General features: G+C 35.1%; 1 protein-coding gene across 9 annotated transcripts in view; it reads left to right on the top strand.

Moving 5' to 3' along the window:
• nphp4 (nephronophthisis 4) overlaps window positions 1-20,962 on the top strand; it is a 296,460-nt gene that overhangs the window by 198,177 nt on the left and 77,321 nt on the right. For all 9 annotated transcript variants that reach the window (XR_012384296.1, XM_073910322.1, XM_068223140.2 and 6 more), the window contains exons 12-13: window positions 3,977-4,111; window positions 14,725-14,873. Coding sequence is in view for 8 of the 9 variants with exons in the window: in XM_073910322.1 (XP_073766423.1) it covers window positions 3,977-4,111; window positions 14,725-14,873 (284 nt within the window). In the remaining variant the exon portion in view is untranslated. The remainder of the gene's footprint in view (window positions 1-3,976; window positions 4,112-14,724; window positions 14,874-20,962) is intronic.

Genomic DNA, 20,962 nt, shown 5'->3' with positions numbered 1-20,962 from the left:
TAGATGCATGCACTCACCCTCTATTTATAGTTAATGCTTTTTAAAAAGAGGCTCTCTCTCTATCTCTTTCTCTCTCTTTCAGACACCGCTATGCCTCAGTTATTGATTGTACGTTTTTTAGTATGCATGAAAGTGAGTGTATGTCAAACAAGAGCTGGCTTTGTGAATATCGACGTGCGGGATTTTTATTCTGATCTTGCACCTTTTCTGTTTGGCGTTGTGTCTTTCGGTGGTTCTGCTGTCATCTGGATCTAGATATCCATGACTTTCTCACCATCTGCTTTCTTACTTGTCTTATTGTTTTTTTCTTAGTGATGGGTATAATAAACTCATTGGGTCGTTGAAGTGAGTGTCATTTCTATTTGGTGTGAATCAGAAATATTGTTGCTGTTTATCAGGGCAGTGACAACTTTTTAAAACACTTTTCGCACTGAACTCCTGTGGAATACAATACAATACAATACAATACAATGCAATGCAATATAATATAGTTTTTTTAAAGACATGAATTAAACAAATGTCATATGTATGTGAAATGCATGTATTAAATAAAAAATAGAGGCATAATAAAAATGTCTACAGTAATGTCTACAGGAATAGGTACAACAAGACACTTTTTCTTTTCTAATTTACTTGAATAGACAATATATTTTTTAAACGTATTTTTATAGGCATGCTTTAATCTGTAATATGTCAGATTACCACCAATTAATGACAAAATTTGGGCGGTTTTGAAAAGTTAATTTTATATGCAGCTTATTTAACAAAACTGTGTGGTCCTACTCCATTCATTTAGTAGTGACCAGTGCATTGCGCAAAATGTGTGGGCGCACCCGTAAGAGGAGGTGAAGGAATGTGCTGAGAAAATGCTGTTTTTCTTCCCTAAGGACTTATTATGCAGTCTCTGTCAATCGTCGCTCACTTTGGTTTGCTCAGACAGGTTGATGGTGGTCGATGCACTTAATCCGATGCTCAGAAATTATTAATATTTTAAAACAGGCATTATTCTTATAAATAAACTACATAGTTGCATTTTAAACAATTACTTTCACAACTAAAAAAAGCCTCAAAAGTACATTATGCTGTCCAACAGCAGCAATATTTGTCAAACTGTAAAGTATCCTCTGCTTGTCGCTGTATGTGGGCGGAGTAATACACAAGAGTGATGAGGCTGTACTAGTGCTGTTATTTGCAGAATATCACATGATTATCAGCCAATCAGATTCACTAACCAGACAGAACTCTTGTATAAATATTATATATAAATATTATGTATAAAAAGCAGAGCAATGTTATTTTTAATGTGTACAATATAATATAATATAATTTATTTATTTTTATTTGTTATTATTATTATATTGTACAGTAATATTGAATGTATTCCATAATTTTAGTTTCATTTATTTTCATTATTACATTTTGTTACCATTTTTATACACTTGATAAAATTGAGCAGCTTTATTTTTTATTCACACATGTCCCTAAACATATTTTACTCTTCTCATTCACTGAGTTTCATTTCGTTTTTCATCACAAATGCCTGTGAAATGCATATCGACCATGTGAAGAACTGCATTTTAAAATTTCAATGGGTTCACAGACCCCCAATTGTACAACCGTGGTGTGAAATTCATGTTCTGCAGTCAGTTAATGAGTCAGTACAGCGTACAGTGAGTCTGGGCTGATCAGGGTTTCTCTGTAGTCATGCGTTTCTGCATTATTGGGGTCAGTGAGTCATGAATTGATGCTGTATTGGGGTCAGTGGAGAAATGCTTTTAGGCTCTCCTGGCTGTCAGTGGTCTGGCTGTTCTGGAGGCAGATCAGGCGTGAGTTTAACACCACTGACCCCATCACAGTCTTCCAGTCCTGTGCTGAACAGATCATATCACATCACACAGGCTTTCTGAAGGCCAGAGAGCTGCTGGACGTCCATCTGTACAGAGCGATGAAGGCGTTAAATCTGACTAAAAGTTCTTCACAGCCCTAATGTCTTCATCTCAGTATCAAAGAGGTTGTGACTCCAACATGATCTCATATCGTATTGCTCACAGTAATAGAAGGATGCTTTCCAAGATGTCAACCTTTCACTAAATTTGTAATGAGTAATCAGTGCAAGGTTTATGCACATATGGTTTTCCACTAAAGTAAAAACTCCATCATAGAAAACAACTAAAAGACGCCAGCAGTTTATGGAAAATGTACTATGGTTTTGTTAAGCTATTATTTTTATAATATCTAATAAATTGTTATAAAATCAGTAATATGATCTCTACACTACCTGACACAAGTCTTGTCATCAATCCTAGTTAACGGCAACAAATAATAAGCAAAGAAGGTCAAAGTGCTCCAGGATTGGCCAGCCCAGTCACCAGAAATGAACATTATTAAGCATGTCTGGGGTAAGATGGAGGAGGCATTGAAGATCAATTCAAAGAATCTTGATGAACTCTGGGAGTCCTGCAAGAACGCTTTCTTTGTCATTCCAGATGACGTTATTAATAAAGTATTTGAGTTATTACAGAGATGTATGGATGCAGTCCTCATGGGAGTAATACACAAGATTCATTCTTTTTCCACTGCACCATGACTTTATATTCTATACTGTGCATTATTTCTGTTGAGTGACAACACTTTTGTCTAATGAAATAATTAAAAATCAATGCATAATCATATTTTATTTTGGTCAAATAAGTGCATTCTCGAGACCTTTGCCATTCCACTTCTGATAGCAATTGATCAACTAGAAGTCAAGGTATTATTTGTTGTTCCTAAAACTTGGATAGGCGACAAGACTTTTTTCAGGTGTATAGAGAGGAATATTGAAGTATCATGAAAATAACAAAGCGATAACCCTTTTCTGCAATTTGTTTGCAATGTTGGTAAATCACATTTTAAGTATTAAAATATTTTTAATGAAAATGTTTTGTTAATAAATATGAAATGTGAGATGGTTTCATTTTAGTAATACTTTTTTTTTTTACTAACCTAAAAATTATAATATGAGGCATTAGTTATCATGAAAAAATACTAATAATATTTAAAATATGCTCAAAATAAAAAGAAGGTAGGTGCAGTTGAAGTCTAAATTATTAGCCCCTTTTTTTGGTTTTTCAAATATTTCCCAAATCATGTTTAACAGAGCAAGGATTTTCTTTTCTTCTTTCTTCTGGAGAAAGTCTAGTTTGTTTTATTTTGGCTAGAATAAAAGAAAACAACTTAAGATCAGTGTTATTAGCCCTCTTAAGCTTTTTAGTTTTTCGATTGCTGTAACCAGTGCTGTTATAGAATGACTTGCCTAATTACTGCAACTTGTTAATCTAGTTATCCTAGTTAAGCCTTTAAATTACACTTAAATCTGAATACTAGTATCTTGACAAATATCTAGTGAAATATCATTTATTGTCATCATGGTAAAGATAAAAGAAAACAATTATTAGAAATTAATTATTAAACGTAATATGTTTAGAAATGTGCTGAAAATCTCCATTAAACAGAAATTTGGGACAAATAAATATAAAATAATTCAAATTTAACATGAGGGCTAATAATTCTGACCTGAACTGTTTATGCAACTCTGCAACTGAAATAATCAGAAAGAGGCAGAAATTCTTAACTGTATCAGAAAACTTATATATGTATGTATGTGGGTGTATAATGTTATTTCTATCCTTTAAACTGCAACAGAGACTCAAATTCAGATCACGAGTCTTATAGAAGCGGTAAAACAAGTCCTCTTTTTCACACAAACCCTAAGAGAAATTAGGGCTTGTATGAAAATGTGCAAAGCAAGACCTTAAGCCGGATCTGTCACGTTTATACCTAATTTCATCCTGCTTTTGTGTCGTCTGGATGTTGGCATTATGTAGATGCCAGCTGCGGGGGACTGCCACACCATCAGATGCTTGTGCCCGTTGTTTTGTGCGATAAATATGTATTAATTTTTTTTCTGCCTCTGTTCTCTGGTTGTGTTGTTCAGCTGTCTCTCTCTCAGCTGGTTGCGACTTCACGCTACCCGACCATGAGCCACACGACGGGGTCTCCATGGCAACAGCAGCTCCCCTCTCTGCTCTCTCCCTCCCCGATGGCATCGGCCCACCAGCTGTCACATGTCGTAAGTTTTCCACCCACCCACACACACACACACACACACACACACACACACGTATATAACAAAGCTCAGAGATACATTCATGCAAAGGAATAAAACTCCCACACTCTAAACATACTGTGGCGGAGATGCTGTAAAGAAAAACACACATGCCTCACATCAGTAAACAGACATCTATACACTACAAAAACAGCCAAACATGTCAAGGGCAGAAGGAGTTCTTTACATTTTTTTCATTTATTTATATATATATATTTTTTTTTACATATTTGAGCTGCAATTGTACACTACGCACACACTCATATGAACACACAAACATATATGTGCTCATTTATAACAAAGATCAGTGATACATTCATCCAAAAGAATTGAACTCCTACACTCAAAATGTAATATGATAGAGATGCTGTAAAGGAAAACACACATGCCTCATATCAGTGAACAGACAGCGGTACATCATTAAAACCAGCCAAACCTGTCGCATGCAGCAGGAGTTCATGTTAAAATTGTAGTTTTTCGTCAGCTGTTTCTGCAGGTTACAAAGAAGTTGACTTTTGTTTCAGCTTTTTGTTGGTCGTGAAAATGCCTCGTCAATGTCCCTAGTTAAGATCGACATGTTACACTCTTGGATGTATTGTATGTACTAGAAATGATCTATCTGCAGAGTTGTTAAAAACAAATTTGTTGATTATGATAGTTGGTGGTTGTACACAGTGAAGAATGGAAGGTTCCACACAAATTATTCAGGTTGTCCCAATGCAAAAACGTTAAGTTAACAACAACATTAAAGGGGCATGAAACTTCCTCTCTTGGTTCAAGCCTAACTCAGAAATCTTTCAAAAAATGGGCGTGGAGCGGTGTGAACAGAGGGGGAGCCTAACTCAGAAATCTTTCAAAAAATGGGCGTGGAGCGGTGTGAACAGAGGGGGAGCCTAACTCAGAAATCTTTCAAAAAATGGGCGTGGAGCGGTGTGAACAGAGGGGGAGTGGGCGTGGCCACCAGAGCAGGGGAAAAAGATTTTCTATATTACAACGTTAAAATTCAAAGAAATAAACAGTATTTATTGCCCGCTACATTTGTTATTAGTAATTTCATATACACATATCTACAATTTGTTATATAATTATGAAGATAATCATGTTTATATAAAAACTATAAAAGAGGAGGATTTCCCTCCTCGATTCCTGGGTCTGAATGCAGACACAGTGGATAGCAGTGCAACAGGTCTCTTGTCCTATCTATTTCAGCCATTAGCCCTGCCGCCTAATCTGGAGGATTTTAAATGTGCGAATTAGGCATGGGATGATTAAAGTTTTCAAGGTATACCGTGGTTTGGAAAAGTCTAGGTTTTAAACCGTCAAAATTTTCTAATATACCGTTCCTACGGTATGTGTAAGATTTTTTATTTAAATTTTTTTAGGACAACAGTATCTCCAGCATAAAAGATATCTGAAAGATGCCATTTTAAGCCTCTAAATCCGAATTATAAATAAGAATGTTATAAAAATAAGCAATTTAACATTTTATAATATATCCATCGGTTACAGAGCTGGTTCATTTAAGCTCTAAATTGTATACATATGCAATCAACTTCTTTATCATTGGACTGAATGGTTGTTGTAGAACTGTACCTGTGGTGTTTTTAAAGTCCTATTAGACTGTATATGTGTTGGTAAACCATGTAGCGAGCATAATGGTGGAGTATTACAAAATATAGTCAGCTAAATGGTCTAAGACTTACTACAATGATAATTTGTTCCGAACATATCTTGTGATTTCAAATGAGTTGACTAGAATAATCTGCCTTGTTGTTTAAAAGTCAGCTGTATTAAAGCAGAATGCCATCAGCACCTATTACAGGTGTTTTACAGAAGCATTAGCTCAACATGCTGAGAAATCCGGGAACTTTTGTAATGGTAATATGTTTGTGCTATTTTAATGGAAATACAGCTGGTTAGAAACAGCCTGTGCAGAGAGAGAAAATATCACACGTTTTCACAAGAATATCTGCAGATATTATGTTAATCGTGTGTGGGAGCATGTATGTTTATGCTGTTGCCTGCAGTCAGTGCATTTGACTACAGTATGATGATAGTCGGTAAATAAACATACAAAGTGCTTTGTTACCGCCTTCACAGTTGTTTAAGGCTATTTGTGCACACAAGCTATTCTGCAAGAGATTATGTAGGACATTTCTGCAGTGCTCAACTTTCTGGAAGCCATGTGATTTCTGGGTAAATAATTGTGGGTGTTTTTTTTATTTTTAATTATGTTAATTTATTCATTGAGCATTGTCTTTTTTGTTGTCTATGAATGTCCTGTTTCAATTCTGGTTTGATTTATAAATATTAGTGATGGCATCATGGGCACCCTGAGCTGTTCAGCTTTTAGAAATCAAATGCAGATTGTTGGAATTCACTTGCAATTTAGTCGAAGTGCTGAGATTGTGCTTTTAAATTAGACTGTGTAGGGTATATATGTGCGTGTGTACAGTATGCATGTTTGGATGTGATTTTGGTTGCATATACCAGCATGCCGCATCTAGAACTAGGCCTACATTTATTCATTTTGCAGACACAAATGCAAATGAGGATTGCAGCCACACAAGCAATTCATCAAAAGTAGGCAGAACATTAGAAGTGCAATGCAGAGAGCTGAAGTTTGCTAGAAGAAAAGAGCACTAGTACTGAAAAATAACATGCATTATACTACTCAAGTTTATAGTGTTGCCCAAATCTGCATTTATTTAATTAAGAATAGAATAGAAATATTGAGATATTTTAACAATTGCAAATTTTTTGGTGTTATTTAAAAGTGTGATTTATTTCTGTGATGCCAAAACTTAATTTTCAGTTTTCAGTATTATGTGATTCTTTGGAAATTGTGAAGTCTTTATTATTCAAATTTTAACTCAAAAGTTGCATTCGTATTAATTAAATTCTTGTCTGATGTGATAGTTACCACATGAATAGATCTTTGACTTGGAAGTAAAATGGCAAAACGGAAGTAATAAAAAAAAGATTTTTGCATAATGCCGAGTTCACATCAAAAGTGAAATTAAGTATTAGCGCGAGTAGATTACATAATGCTCCAAGTCAATGCTAATGTGAAAAATACCACCAAGCTGCGCTAATAAGGTGGAATGTGCAACACTTTTGCTATGAGCTTGCACAATTTACCTCATTCGCATCTTCCATGCACATTCAATTATTATAATTAATGGAAAAAAATAGCTGGAGGTTAAAAACATCCTGTGAGTAAACAAGAGCAAGTGACGCAGTGCTCGATATTTTGTGTGATCCCAGCGTATACTATAAATGGCAGTACAAAGTAAACTGAGTCAGCCTAACTGTTTCATGATTTGATTGATTTAGACTGTTGATTAAAATTAGATTGATTTAGACTGTTGATCGACTGAAGAAAATGGTCTTGGGATGTAAAAAAATAAATAAATAAAATATATATATATATATATATATATATATATATATATATATATATATATATATATATATATATATATATATATATATATATATAAATCACAATAAACAAACAGTAAACATCACTGTTTAGTGCCTCTGCCTTTGCACCCTAGTGACAACATTTAATCCAATAGTTTAATACTATAGTATATACCACTGGTATTTTCTCCTTTCAGTTAAGTATAGTTTTTGTGTCTGGTCCAAAAGTAGCTGCTTCAGGCATTTAAAATCTCAGTTTCAGTTTTTAGTTATACATCATTACCTTATTAAAAATGTACTGGTATTTTGAAACCATTGTGTTAATAGTGCTTTACCTGTAAAAGATGGAACATCGTTGCCTGTTTGTACACTTTTACGTATTTACCAATAAACTTGCAATTTTTAAGGCAGTTTACTCGTATTACTACATAAAAAAGATTTAAATACATAATCTTGCACAGTCACTTGTATAAGACATGAATATTGTTTAACATGAACCCAGTGTGTAAAATGTTTACTCATTAGGGATGTAACGGTATTGTAAATACCGTCATACCGCAATATTAATTTTTTTCGATATTACCGAAGTCGCATGACTCGGTAAAACTATTGGTCTTCTGAGAAAATTTGCTCAGGCGAATGAAGCGAACGGGAGGTAGCTGAAACTTCATTTCCCATCAGCCCCGGCGTGGCCATAATCCTTTGCGGTCTGTTGTCGCTACGCGTGATTTTTTTTCCCAAACCAGTTCAGCGCAAACCACGCCCCCTACGCGAAAACCCCACCCCGCTGCTGTGACTCACGTCCGTGGCTCGATTTCATTGGTCCAGCAGCTCCAGCTTTATCACAATGGCAGCGAACACAAACTATTTTTTAATAAAAGACCTAAAATACGAAAGGTTAACAAAGTGCGTGTATGAAATAAAACGTAGTACAAACAACCTACAGCTTATATAAAAAGCTGTGTTTAATGAATAAAAATAGTGCCAAAAATACATGAAGTAAACACACACACAACAGCATCTTAACAATGAGAAAACTTTACTCAAGTACAAAAACCAGCAAAAACACACAAACATAATATTTATTTAAAAAACATTTTTATATATTATTAATTTAACACAGCCCCTGCATGCAAACATAACCTCTTTATCTTTCGCTGTCTAGTATAAAATAGTTAAATTGAAAGATTTATTCTTACAATATCTGGTATTAATTCAGAGAAGTGGGATAGGAATGTGTATAATTTGTTGTCAAAATTCAGATATTTTGCAAAATAACCCATTTTTTTTTTATTAAAGAATGTTACATTTGTGGTATCAAATTTGAAAATATTTGAAATATATAATGTTTAATGAAACTAAAAGGTCCTGTTAGATTCAAATTTAAAGAATTAAATTATTTATTTATATTGTCTATGCTTTGGGATTTGTGGATATTTCTTTTCTAATATTGAGTAATAAATGATTTACTGAGTAATTAAGTTTTTAATTAAATTGAATAAAAAAGTAATTTAAAATACAATTGTATTTATTTTTAAATTATAACTAGTAATAATCAATAATGAATTACGTTTTCAGAGTAACTTACCCAACACTGCACATAATCTGCATATCAGATGAAAATCAACTGAAGCACAAATACATTGAACTATACCTGTTTCTATACAGAGTTTGAATGTTTAATAACTGCAAATGAGACCAACATATGTTCTGCAGGCCTTTCAAATATGCTGAAAACAAGTTAAAATTGATCATATGATTCCTCTCACAGTGCCTATTGTTTTACCTTTAATGACCAGAAAATGAGAATAATCAGTTGGACAGCAATAATATTCATTGTTAGAGCCCTCCCATAAAAAATAAATAAACAATACCCATTTTGGTAACACTTTATAATAACTACACGCTAATAATGTATTAAGCATTAGCAAATTTAATTCATTATTTGTTAGGCATTAACTCTACATTAACAGAAGTTAGTAAGCAGTAACTACAGATACAAATGCTCTATTCTTGATTTATAAGCACATCTATAATGTGCTTAATGATTGTATTTTCATACTTTGTTAATAATAATTTTTTTTCAATACTTAAGTATTGTATCATTTACAAACCAATTATTTGAGAGTACTTTGTGGCTTTTAAAGATCATTTAGAACGCATAAGTAAATAATAAACCATTCAAATTAACATTTATATATCTTATTATTCAGGCATATACTAATAATTAATTTGTATGTTAATAAATGCTTTAGTATTTTAACTTCATCCAGTTTTGTGACCTAATCTAAAGTGAGGACTATTTATGCTTTATAAATCCCTTATAAATAACAATTAAAGGCTCAGTTATTTTCTAAACAGGGGAAAAAACACGACTTGATTTATTTCTTATCATTTGAAGATACATAAATGAATCTGTATCAAATGAAAAATACATTTTTGTAATCTTAACTAAAATAAAGTTACTGTACAGTTTAAACTTCGCTAAATAACATTATAATGTTGTATCATAATATATTGTTAAATTATTATATTGTTGTTGTTTTTTTATCCAATTTTAGTCGGATTTTGACACTCCTGTTATTCGGCAATGTTTAAACTTTACAGTAATTTTATTTTTTAGATAGGATTACAAAGATGTACTGTTCATTTGACACTGAGCCTTTAATTGTCATTTATTAGGCATTTATAAAGCATAAATTGTCCTCACTTTAGAAATAGGTAGAGTGGCTCTGATAGGCTAGTTGGCTTTTGCAGAGGTGGCCAATCCTGGAGCTTAGTTGGTGGCATCAGTGGCTCTGGAAGCGTTGGCTATGGCAGCAGCAGATCTGCCAGCTCTAGCACCACGGGCTCTGGAAGTTTTGCTGGAATGGGTCTGAATGTGGTTGAGGCTTTGTGAGCGGTTCTGTAGACAGTAACTCTGGTGAATCTGGCATCAATAGCTCTGGTGGCAACTGGCAGCTCAGGCTCTGACATGGTGGCATCTCAACAGCGTTAACTCTTGCGGTGGTGGCAACTACAGTGACCCCTACAACCTTGTGCCCCAATGCACATTGTACAAGCGCACAGAGGTTGAGTAAGTGGGAATATGGGGTTCATTGTTCCTGAAAAATAAAAATAAATCACACAAAGAAACTTAAAAAAAAATATTAGTACAATTTTGACATTTCTAACTCACCTACTTGATCCTCCCCTTTTGTCTACAGTCTTTACCAAAGTGCAAACCCTTTTTGCCCCACAGCATATTTTTGGACAGCCGTTGTTGACAAGCCATGCCTGATCAAACATGAACATTGTGCTGGCACCTTTAATGAGCCCACAGAAAAAATATAAATGTTTAAATGTTTAAGTGTGCAGAAATGTTAAATATTTTTATTTTACATTTAGAAATTTCAAACGTTTACAACAATTATGCAGCATTATTCTAAATGATCTGTCAACAAAACATACAGGAAATCTGTAGGACATGTATGTAGACTTTTCTCAGATTCATTCATTATTTTAATGAAGCATTTTTACCTAAAGATCACCTCAGATGAGATAAGTGAGTGAAAGTTTACTTTGTTCTATAAAAGCAAGGTTTTGTTGTTTTTGTGAGTATCCACAAATAAAAAAACAGTTGCTGCTTTGAATGGTCATTCTCTTATCTTAATGACCAAAATGACAGAATATTTGAAGATTTACACTGCATTAGAAAAAAAATACATATACTCAAATGAATAAATGCCCATCATCACAGACAAGTATGCAGGCAGTAAATCACTAAATGTCTCAGAAAGTTATATGTTTATTAATAAGTGCTGTCATCAATATAATCATTGCAGCTATTTTATCTGCACAGACTTGTTTCTAGGTGGTCTGTCAACTCACAGAAATCATGTATATTTAAACTAATCAGAGGACGACTGAAGATCTTTAAAAAGGTTTCCAGAAAAGTGTGCCGTATGCATCAGAAGTTGCTTGGCATGATGTCTGAGGCTGAGACTATATGATTTCAGAATCACTGTGGCTGTGCATATGAAAATCTGTCTATCCAATCATCTATCCATATGACCTGTCCTAAGTTTATACAAATACTGGAGCCATCACAAGGGTAAAAATCTCACTGGACAATTACAAACCATTAACCAAGTCAATGTTAACTGATATTTCTAACTGGCACACTAAAGCAAAATATATTAATAAACATCTCAATTTGTGTGAAGAATCTAAACTGTTTTGAACAGTAGAACTATGTATGTTTACAATATTTACTGTAAAGTTATTTTCAGTGTGCTACATTTATATAGTGTAACAAAGAATGAACTGATTTTACATTGTCCCTTTTTAGGTTTTGTCACTGCCACTCCCCAACTTAATCAAGACTTACTAAGTTTTTTCACCCATTCCTTTACTCCCCAAATCTCTTAATGCATTTTTTAGAATTGCTTCAAAACATGTGTGGCCCAAATGTGATTTACTGTTTGTACGGCCTAAGCGATAGGTGCAGAAGTGGTATTTATTCTCGAGGCAACCAGTTCTGTAAAAGTAGAAATAATTTACCTGAAAGACTGTTCACCCATAAACATTTTAACTGAGAAATCCCAAAATTTTACAGTAAGCCAAGTTTATTACAATAAAAGTAATAATAATAATTTATATTATTTATAAATCTTTTAATGTTGTTCAAACGTTTGAGATCAATATTAGCTTTTTTTGCTCATCAAGGCTGCATTCACTTTAATAAAAATACAGAAAGTTGCATTATTGTGAAATGTTATTGAAATTTAAAGTAATATTTATATTTTGATGTAAATCTATCATTTATTCCTGCGATGTGAAAGCTGAATAATCAACATTATCACTCTAGTCTTAAGTGTCACACCATAGTTCAGAAATTATTATAAATGCTGATTTATTATCATTGTTGGAAACAGTTTAATTAAATTAGTTTTCAGTCAATAAGAAACACATTATTTTAACTTCAGCATTTATTTAATTCTGTATTTTGGATTAATTGAAGCATCCTTCTATAAAAAAAATTACAATCCTTGCTGATCCCAAATTTTTGAAAGACTGTGTGTACTAAATTTGTAATTTGTGTGTTAAATAAAAAAAAAACTATGTATTTTTTACCTTTAGATCCGCTGCTTGGTCTTTGGGACTACAATCGTAACTTACTCTCCTGAGGGCGATCGAAAATGATAAAATAAAGATAAAATAAATAAAATGAACACTATAAAAAACATACAACTCACATCTCCATGACTAAATTATTAATATTAAACATTATTAAGCAAGAAGTGTTTACCGTTTGTCAACGATAGATCCATTAGAGACGAACTTGATTGATGTGCACTCTGAACTTCTTTCTCAGACGACAAGTAACAACGTTGCCCAATGAAATCGCGCGTGTCACAGCTGCGGGGTGGGGTTTTCGCGTAGGGGGCGTGGTTTGCGCTGAACTGGTTTGGGAAAAAAAATCACGCTGTCGCTACAGATCCAGTAATGCGGAAATGGAGTGTGCTGCTAGTAGCGGAGATGAAAAAAAGATGGAAATGATCGAACCTAAAGCGGGTGTTGTCGCCGCGCGCGTGCTGAATAGCGGTGCTGTCGCGCGCGTTCTGATCAGCTTTGTTGTGGCGCGCGTATTGTAAAGCGCCGAGGGGGGGTTGAGCGCGCATACTCAAGAGAGGTGTTATCGCGCGCCTACTGAAGGGCTGGACTGGACGGAGGTTGTGTCGCGTCGCGGGGGCACTTTTGATCGTTTTGGAAGGGCATTTTCTATCCAAGACTAAAAAGGGCATGTGCACTGCACAGGTTGAGCCCTATGTGTGCACGTGCCTGCAAGTTGGGGAATACGACTAATAACAGTCATGGGGACTGCAGAAACACAGCACACTGTTCAGATTGATGCAGACATTGACTTGTACCGCAAAGAGATCTCTATCTCACTCATGGTTTGTCCTCTCAAGTGGGGGAAAGACAATGCACAACGTTACCCCACTGCTGTCAACATGGGCCAAGTCATATCTCTCTTGTCCCAGAATCCTCAGTCCCAAATGAGAGGGGTTTTTTCTGTTGCAGGGGACATTGTAAATACCCAGAGATACCAGCTTTTACCAGATTATAGTTATATGATAATTTTCCTTTAAACCCATCTCTATCTAAGTGAGCGAGTGATTAAATGTTGAATGTGATGAGTTTTCAACACTACTAAATTGAAACTTTATTTTTTTTACATGGTTTAATAATTTTTTGTTATTAAAATTGAAGTTCCTGTTTCAAAGCTAACAGATAGATGGCTAATTTGTATGTCATTGACACTTTTGGCACTTTTTTGGAGTATTTTCAAAAGTTTTTTTTTTTCCTGTAAATGATTCAATAAATACCGTACCGTGACATTCATACCGAGGTATTACCGTACCGTGAAATTCTGATACCGTTACATCCCTATTACTCATTGTTTTAAAAGATTAAAAAAAAAAAGAAAGAATAATTAAACTAGCAATTCCAAAATCTTTGGCATATGAGGGCTTTTTCAGAAGTAAAAAGAAGCCAAGCAGATAAAAAGGTACACCTTGATTCCCAGAAATTGAGGAAGTCGGCTTATCAGATTAAAGCTAGCCTGATTGAGAAAAGACTTTGCCACTTTTTCATCAGATGGTCAATGAGCAAACTGTTGGTACATAGCTTGTGGGTGATCTGTCTGATGATAGGTAAGAAGTATAAAAAATGGGTTTTGATCAAGTCCTTGTGTAAGAGTTGTGACTCCAGGCATTTCATAAAGAACTTAAAGTTCTTGTAGAGCTTTGCTAGTTTTTTATCCACTGTGGTGTGTTTTTTTGTAAACTTTTTTAATGCTGAGTTTTTGAACCTCTGACCTTTTTGTTATTTCAACATTGTAACCTGTTCCCTAAACTTCTGCCAATATTCTCACATAATTGGATTTTTTTTTGCACATTTGAGAATGTTCTTTTAGATCTGCTGATGAAACATTTTTAGGATGTTTCATAATCCTCACAGAGAGTGACAATCGTACACTGAAGATTTATGAGCTAAAACTTCATCAAAGCCTCTGGGTTTTTGTTCTGCAGGATTCTAAACTTCAAACTAACTTGTGAATTTGTCTGTTTTTCTCTCTTTCTGTGTGCTGATTTAAATTGAATCAGGAGCGTCCAGTTGTTGGCAGTATTGCTCATCTGGAGCTGAGCGTGCAGGAGAGAGTGGGAGACAGAAGTGAGGAAGAGGATGAGATGCAGGAGTTGACCTTCACCCCGGTGCACGCGCCTGTCATCACCCTCGGGACAAACGCTGCTGGGTGAGAAACATACAGACCTACAGCAACAAACAGTCCTGCACTACAGTGATTTACTTAGTGCACTTTCAGATTTAATCAGTTGCTTTAATACTTTTTGTCATGATCATTTTCACTCTTTTTAAGCCCCAAAATCTTTTTAAGTTAAATCTTTTCATGACCTCACAAAATTTTGTGCCAAGTTTTTATGCCAAAAGTTTTTATGCCAAAAATTAGAAAAATATGTCACAATATTTTTATAGCGATGACATAAATAGATAAACAGATGGATAGATAGATGACCTGATGGTTGGATAGGCAGATTATGCATGAATGTATAGACAGATGGATGGATAGAAAACAAAATCATTGCATTTTCCAGATAAAATCAAATGACAGATATGGGATGGATGGTTAGGTGGATAGACAGATGGATGGATGATAGATGAATGGATGGGTGGTTGTGTGCATAGACAGATGGATGAATGGATGGATGGATGGATAAATGGTCAGTTGATGAATTGGCAGATGAATAGATGAACAAATAGACAGATAAAAAAATCACTCCATGCTCCAGATAAAATCATATCACATATCATATATAATCAAAATAAAATATGGGATGGCTGGTTAGGTGGATAGACAAACAGATAGATGGTAGATGGATGGATGGATGGATGGATGGATGGATGGATGGATGGATGGATGGATGGATGGATGTTTGTATAGATATATGGTCATTTGATGAATTTTCAGGCTGCGCAGTGCCCAATGGGTAGCATGTTCGTCTCACAGCAAGAAGGTCGCTGGTTCGAGCCTCGGCTGGGTCAGTTGGCGTTTCTGTGTGGAGTTTGCATGTTCTCCCGGTGTTTGCGTGGGTTTCCTCCAGGCGCTCCGGTTTCCACCAAAGATATGTTGAATAGGTGAATTGGGTTGGCTAAATTGTCCTTAGTGTGGATGGATGGATGATAAATAAATGGATGGGTGGTTATTTGGATAGACAGATAGATGGATGGACAGATGGATTGATGGTCAATTGATGAATTGGCAGATGAATAGATAAACAAATGGAAAGATGGAAAAAAACACTGCATTCCCCAGATAAAATCATATCACTAATATGGGATGGCTGGTTAGGTGGATTGACAAATGAATAGATGGATGGATGGATGGATGGATGTGTAGGTAGATGGATGGATGCATGGATTGATGGATAGATTCATTGTCTGGTGGATGGATGGATGATAGATAAATGGATGGGTGGTTATTTGGATGGACGGATGGATGGATTGATGGATAGATGGATGGATGGTCAATTGATGTAATGGCAGATGAATAGATGAACAAATGGATGGATAAAAACACCTCTGCATTCTCCAGATAAAATTATATATACAGTACAGTACAAAAATATATATAAAACTATAGGATGGCTGTTTACTGTAGGTGCATAGACTGATTGAAGGATAGATGGATGGATGGATGGATGGATGGATGGATGGATGGATGGATGGATGGATGGATGGTCAATTGATGTAATGGCAGATGAATAGATGAACAAATGGATGGATAAAAACACCTCTCCATTCTCCAGATAAAGTTATATATACAGTACAAAAAAATATATATAAAACTGTAGGATGGCTGTTTTCTGTAGGTGCATAGACTGATTGAAGGATGGATGGATGGATGGATGGATGGATGAATATATGGATAGGTGGTTAAGTGGAAAGAAAAATGGATGGACAGATGCTTGAATGAATTGATGGATGCACAGAATATGGACAACTTGACGGATGAATAGGCAGATGAATGTATGAATGAATAGATAGATGGATGGATACTGTAGATGTATGGATAGACAGATAGGTGGGTTGGTACTGTAGATGGTTTGACAAACAGATAAACAGATCACTACATTCTTCAGGTCAAATCATTGACAAATGTTCGTAATGGCCCAGTTTTATAGTTTAGTTTCCACTGAAATCTATGTGACACGAGGAGAGAGTTTGATTTTTGAGGATGTCTGCATAATGCATTGAACGCTTCTTTTCAAAAGAGTGAGGGAAATCCTGTTTTCCACAATGCATCCTCTTCAGAACATCGTTCTATATCCCCATGCATGAATGTGCTGCATTCTCTAATTCCAGTTTCTCTCTTATATTCTTCTCTGCTGCCGTCGCTCCATTTTCGAAACACCAGCACATTGGCTTATGTCTTGTTTATTTTAACTCAAGTATTTCAGGTTGTGCTGTTCTTTAAAACCGTTAACAGTTCAGCTGAAGCCATGAGTTGAGATGGCCATGTAAAGCTGTGCAGAGTTTGTCATTCAGGAGCTGTTGGGTGTCAAATCATCATCTGATTCTCAGCCAAGACATTTGACAGATCAACATTATTTACTTCTGGCCCTGCAGATTCAAAGAACCGAGAATCAATCTGTGCCACTTAAAAAAATCTTTTCGAATAAGAACTCTAATTTGAGGAAGTTGTCGTATCTGATTGAGACCTTTGAAATTAAAATTGAAGTCTGAATACTAAACTCAGGTGGAATGAATTAAGTTCTTACATTTGGACTCCGGGTGAATTTAAATGATATGCTTTAAGCGAGAGACTTTAATTTGGTCAGATTGGTATGCATGTGTTTTTTGAAGGAGTTCAGACTATCGCAGACAAAGACAAAAGTGCTTTTCATTTCCTTTGGATATTACAATAAAGCATTTACATAAGTTCACATCCCGGCTAGTAGGCAAGGCATTATGAGAAACTAATGGTCATTAAAAGGGAGGTTTTGAGATCAGGTTGGTAATAATTTGGACTATCTATTTTATTTTATTCGAAAAACATTTAGTGATGAAATATACATATAAATGCAAAAAAAATCAAAGGTTTGGGTACCCCTCTGTGGCTGCATAGTAATGTGCTCTTTCTTTATAAGATATCACAGTGAAATGCCATTCTGTTTTTAGAGAAAGCTCGATCATGTCATGTTTTTCAGAGAGAAATCCATAGTGTAGCAGTATTGAGATGTGTGAAATTAAATTCAAACTGAAAAATAGGCTGTGCAAAAGTTTGTGTGGATTTCAGTACATGTAGTCACTTAATGCTGATTGATTGCAACACAAAATTGATTTGAGTGACTCATTGAACCTTACCAATTCTAACACAGATGCAACCGATCGTGAAAAAGGATATTTAAAATAGCTGATTGCTAAATAGCTGATTGCTAGTTGTGCTTCTGCGTATTGTGAACCAGAAAGTAGCAACGTGGGAACCTCAAAACAACCTCCTAATGACCTAAAATCTAGGATAATTCATCAACCTGAATTAGGAGAAGGATACAAAAAGCTATGTCAAAGGTTTAAAGTCTTTATCTCCACAGTCTGAAATATACTAGAGGACTAGCAAAATTTTGCAAGAAAGAATGATCCATAATGCCTTCAGAATTCAGGGAGTTATCTTTGTCTGTAAGAAGCGTCTACAGGCTGTTATTTCAGCAAAAGGTCAAAATAAAGGTGCCCACATTTTTGCACCTGTCTGTTTTTGTTATAACTTAAATTGCATTGCATCTGCTAATTAAATGTTATGTCAGAACTGAAATGTTTTTTTTTTCCATAGTGTAACAAATATATCTATATGAAATTGCTGCTTTGAAGGGCCAGCAGACTATGACTTGGAATTATAATTATCAGGGGTGCCCAAACTTTTGCATAAAACTGTATATGGTTTGTTCTGTAGACAATGGGGAAAAATATTGCTTAAAGGGGCTAATAATTAAATTAAAACTGTTTTTATTCTAGCTGAAATATATCAAATAAGACTTTCTCCAGAAGAAAAAAATATGATAGCAAATACTGTGAAAACTTCCTTGTTCTGTTAAATTTTTATTATTATTATTATTATTATTATTATTATTATTATTATTTTATGTTTACTGAGTCTGTGTCCGAAATTACACCCTTCCATACTATATAGTACACTAAAAACTGAATGCAAGCCGAGTATGATGTCCGAATTCATCATTCGAAAAACATTATGCGAGAAGTACCCGAATGACTTATTACTTCTGGCGAGAAGTGTGCATCCGACGCTCGCTACACTATCCCATGATGCACTGTGACAGAATTCATAAATGGGAGTGAAGCGATGCAACTGACTTGGGTAGGTCATGTGATCATGACAAAATTGCAGATGCAGTAAGTTCAAGTTTCATTCATACTACTCACATTCTTACTGTATAGAACATACTTTTTATGGTCGAGTAGTACATTTACATTTAAATGCAGTACCTACTGTGTAGTATAGTGGTTTCATACAAAGCCTGAAATTTCATCTATAAGATATTCAATAGTTATGGTGATGATGGTACACTAAAATATTAAGGCTTATAATTCATTCATTCATTTTCTTTTCAGCGTAGTCCCTTTATTATTCTGCGGTCGCCACAGTGGAATGAACCGCCAACTTATCCAGCATATGTTTTATCCAGCAGATGCCCTTCCAGCTGCAATCCGTCACTGCGAAACACCCATACACTTCCAGCACTACTCACTGCGCCACTGTTTTGCCCAATCCTTATAATAATGATGATACATTTTTATTTTTATTCGGGATTTGTTGCTATTATTATTAGAAGTAGTAATAGTTGAAATTGTCTGGAAGTCCAGTAGACTAGTGTTTCTCAACCACGTTACTAGAGGACCACCAACTAGCACACTAGCACTTTTGGTCAGCACCCAGGTTTCTTTTTACATCTGGGTAGGGTATGTTTAGCTAATGTGAACCTTGTCTTCTGATCTCGGGTGTGAAAATATTCAGTAAAAGCAGAATGACCATGATATGTGTATGAGTCCATTTTGCTGCTTTGCTTTCGTGGCAGTCACCTAGCAACAGCTGTACACAAAACAGCAGCTTGATGATGCAAGGGTTCAGAAAGAAAAAAGATGTTGTGAACACAAACCAGCCGCAAAGGTGGCAAGGAGGGGACAATTGAACATGGGATCGATGTGAAGGCACCCTCAGTCTCTGCTAATGAGCTTATGATCTGAATCAGAAGTGTTTGCTTAAGGAGACATGGAAAATCTGCTGAGCTGGTGGTCCTCCAGGAACGTGGTTGAGAAACACTGAAGTAGAAAATGGTTTTAAACAAACAAACAAACAAAAAAGTAAGCCTATTTTTAAATAATATTTATTGGATTTTTTTTTATCTGCCAAACTAATAACATGATTATGAATTGTTTTTGTGGCTATTTTCTTTTTAAAAAATTAAATTTAAAAATAATCAACATATCAGGCAACTCTATATTATTTCAATGTTTCATACAAACTAAATTGAAGAAATAAATTCCAAAAAACAGATGATTGTGTGTCATTCAGTGTTCATCTTCCCTTGTCTTTCTTTATCTTTCTCTCACTCTTTTTTTTCTGTGTGAATACTGGAAGGAATAAATTGGGTGGTCAAGTGTGAAACTAATACGCAAGGATTATTAATGTGTAATTCAGCCGAAAATTACCATGATCTATAGGTAATATTATTTTCCCCTTTGTCTGTGGCAATTAAAAGCCTGTGGTAGAAGTGTAGGCCTAATTACTGTGTCTCCTAATTAGTTGTGAGTCACTGGAAGAACATTAAAGTCCTGCTGCCGTAAAGTTTTGCTCTTCTGTACTATTGGAAAGGCTCGTTAGGGCTTCTGAAATATGACTACATTACAGCTTCAGTGCAGGGACAGATATTTTACACTGAGAGTCAGATTGCTCCTAATGATTATAAACTGAATATATATACAGAGAGAAATGTGTCAATACAGACTGCAATGGAAAAGCAAGATATTTTGTTTTTTGAATACAAATTGTTGTCAAAATGGTTGTGTTTATGTTTTGATTGATCTTGGTTAAGCGACACGGTGGCTCAGTGGTTAGCACTGTTGCCTCATAGAAGGTCACTGGTTCGAGTCCTGGCTGGGTCAGGTGGCATTTCTGTGTGGAGTTTGCATGTTCTCCATTTGTTGGCGTGGGTTTCCTCTGGGTGCTCCGGTTATCCCCCCAGTCCTAAAACATTCGCTATAGTTGAATGGAATAAACTAAATTGGTCGTAGTGTATGAGTGTGAAAGGCATC

The sequence above is a fragment of the Danio rerio genome, chromosome 8 (assembly GCF_049306965.1).
Source record: "Danio rerio strain Tuebingen ecotype United States chromosome 8, GRCz12tu, whole genome shotgun sequence".
In the NCBI taxonomy this organism is placed as follows: Eukaryota; Metazoa; Chordata; class Actinopteri; order Cypriniformes; family Danionidae; genus Danio; species Danio rerio.
The sequence above is the reverse complement of the archived record's forward strand: the minus strand, read 5'-3'. Positions and strand labels throughout refer to the sequence as shown.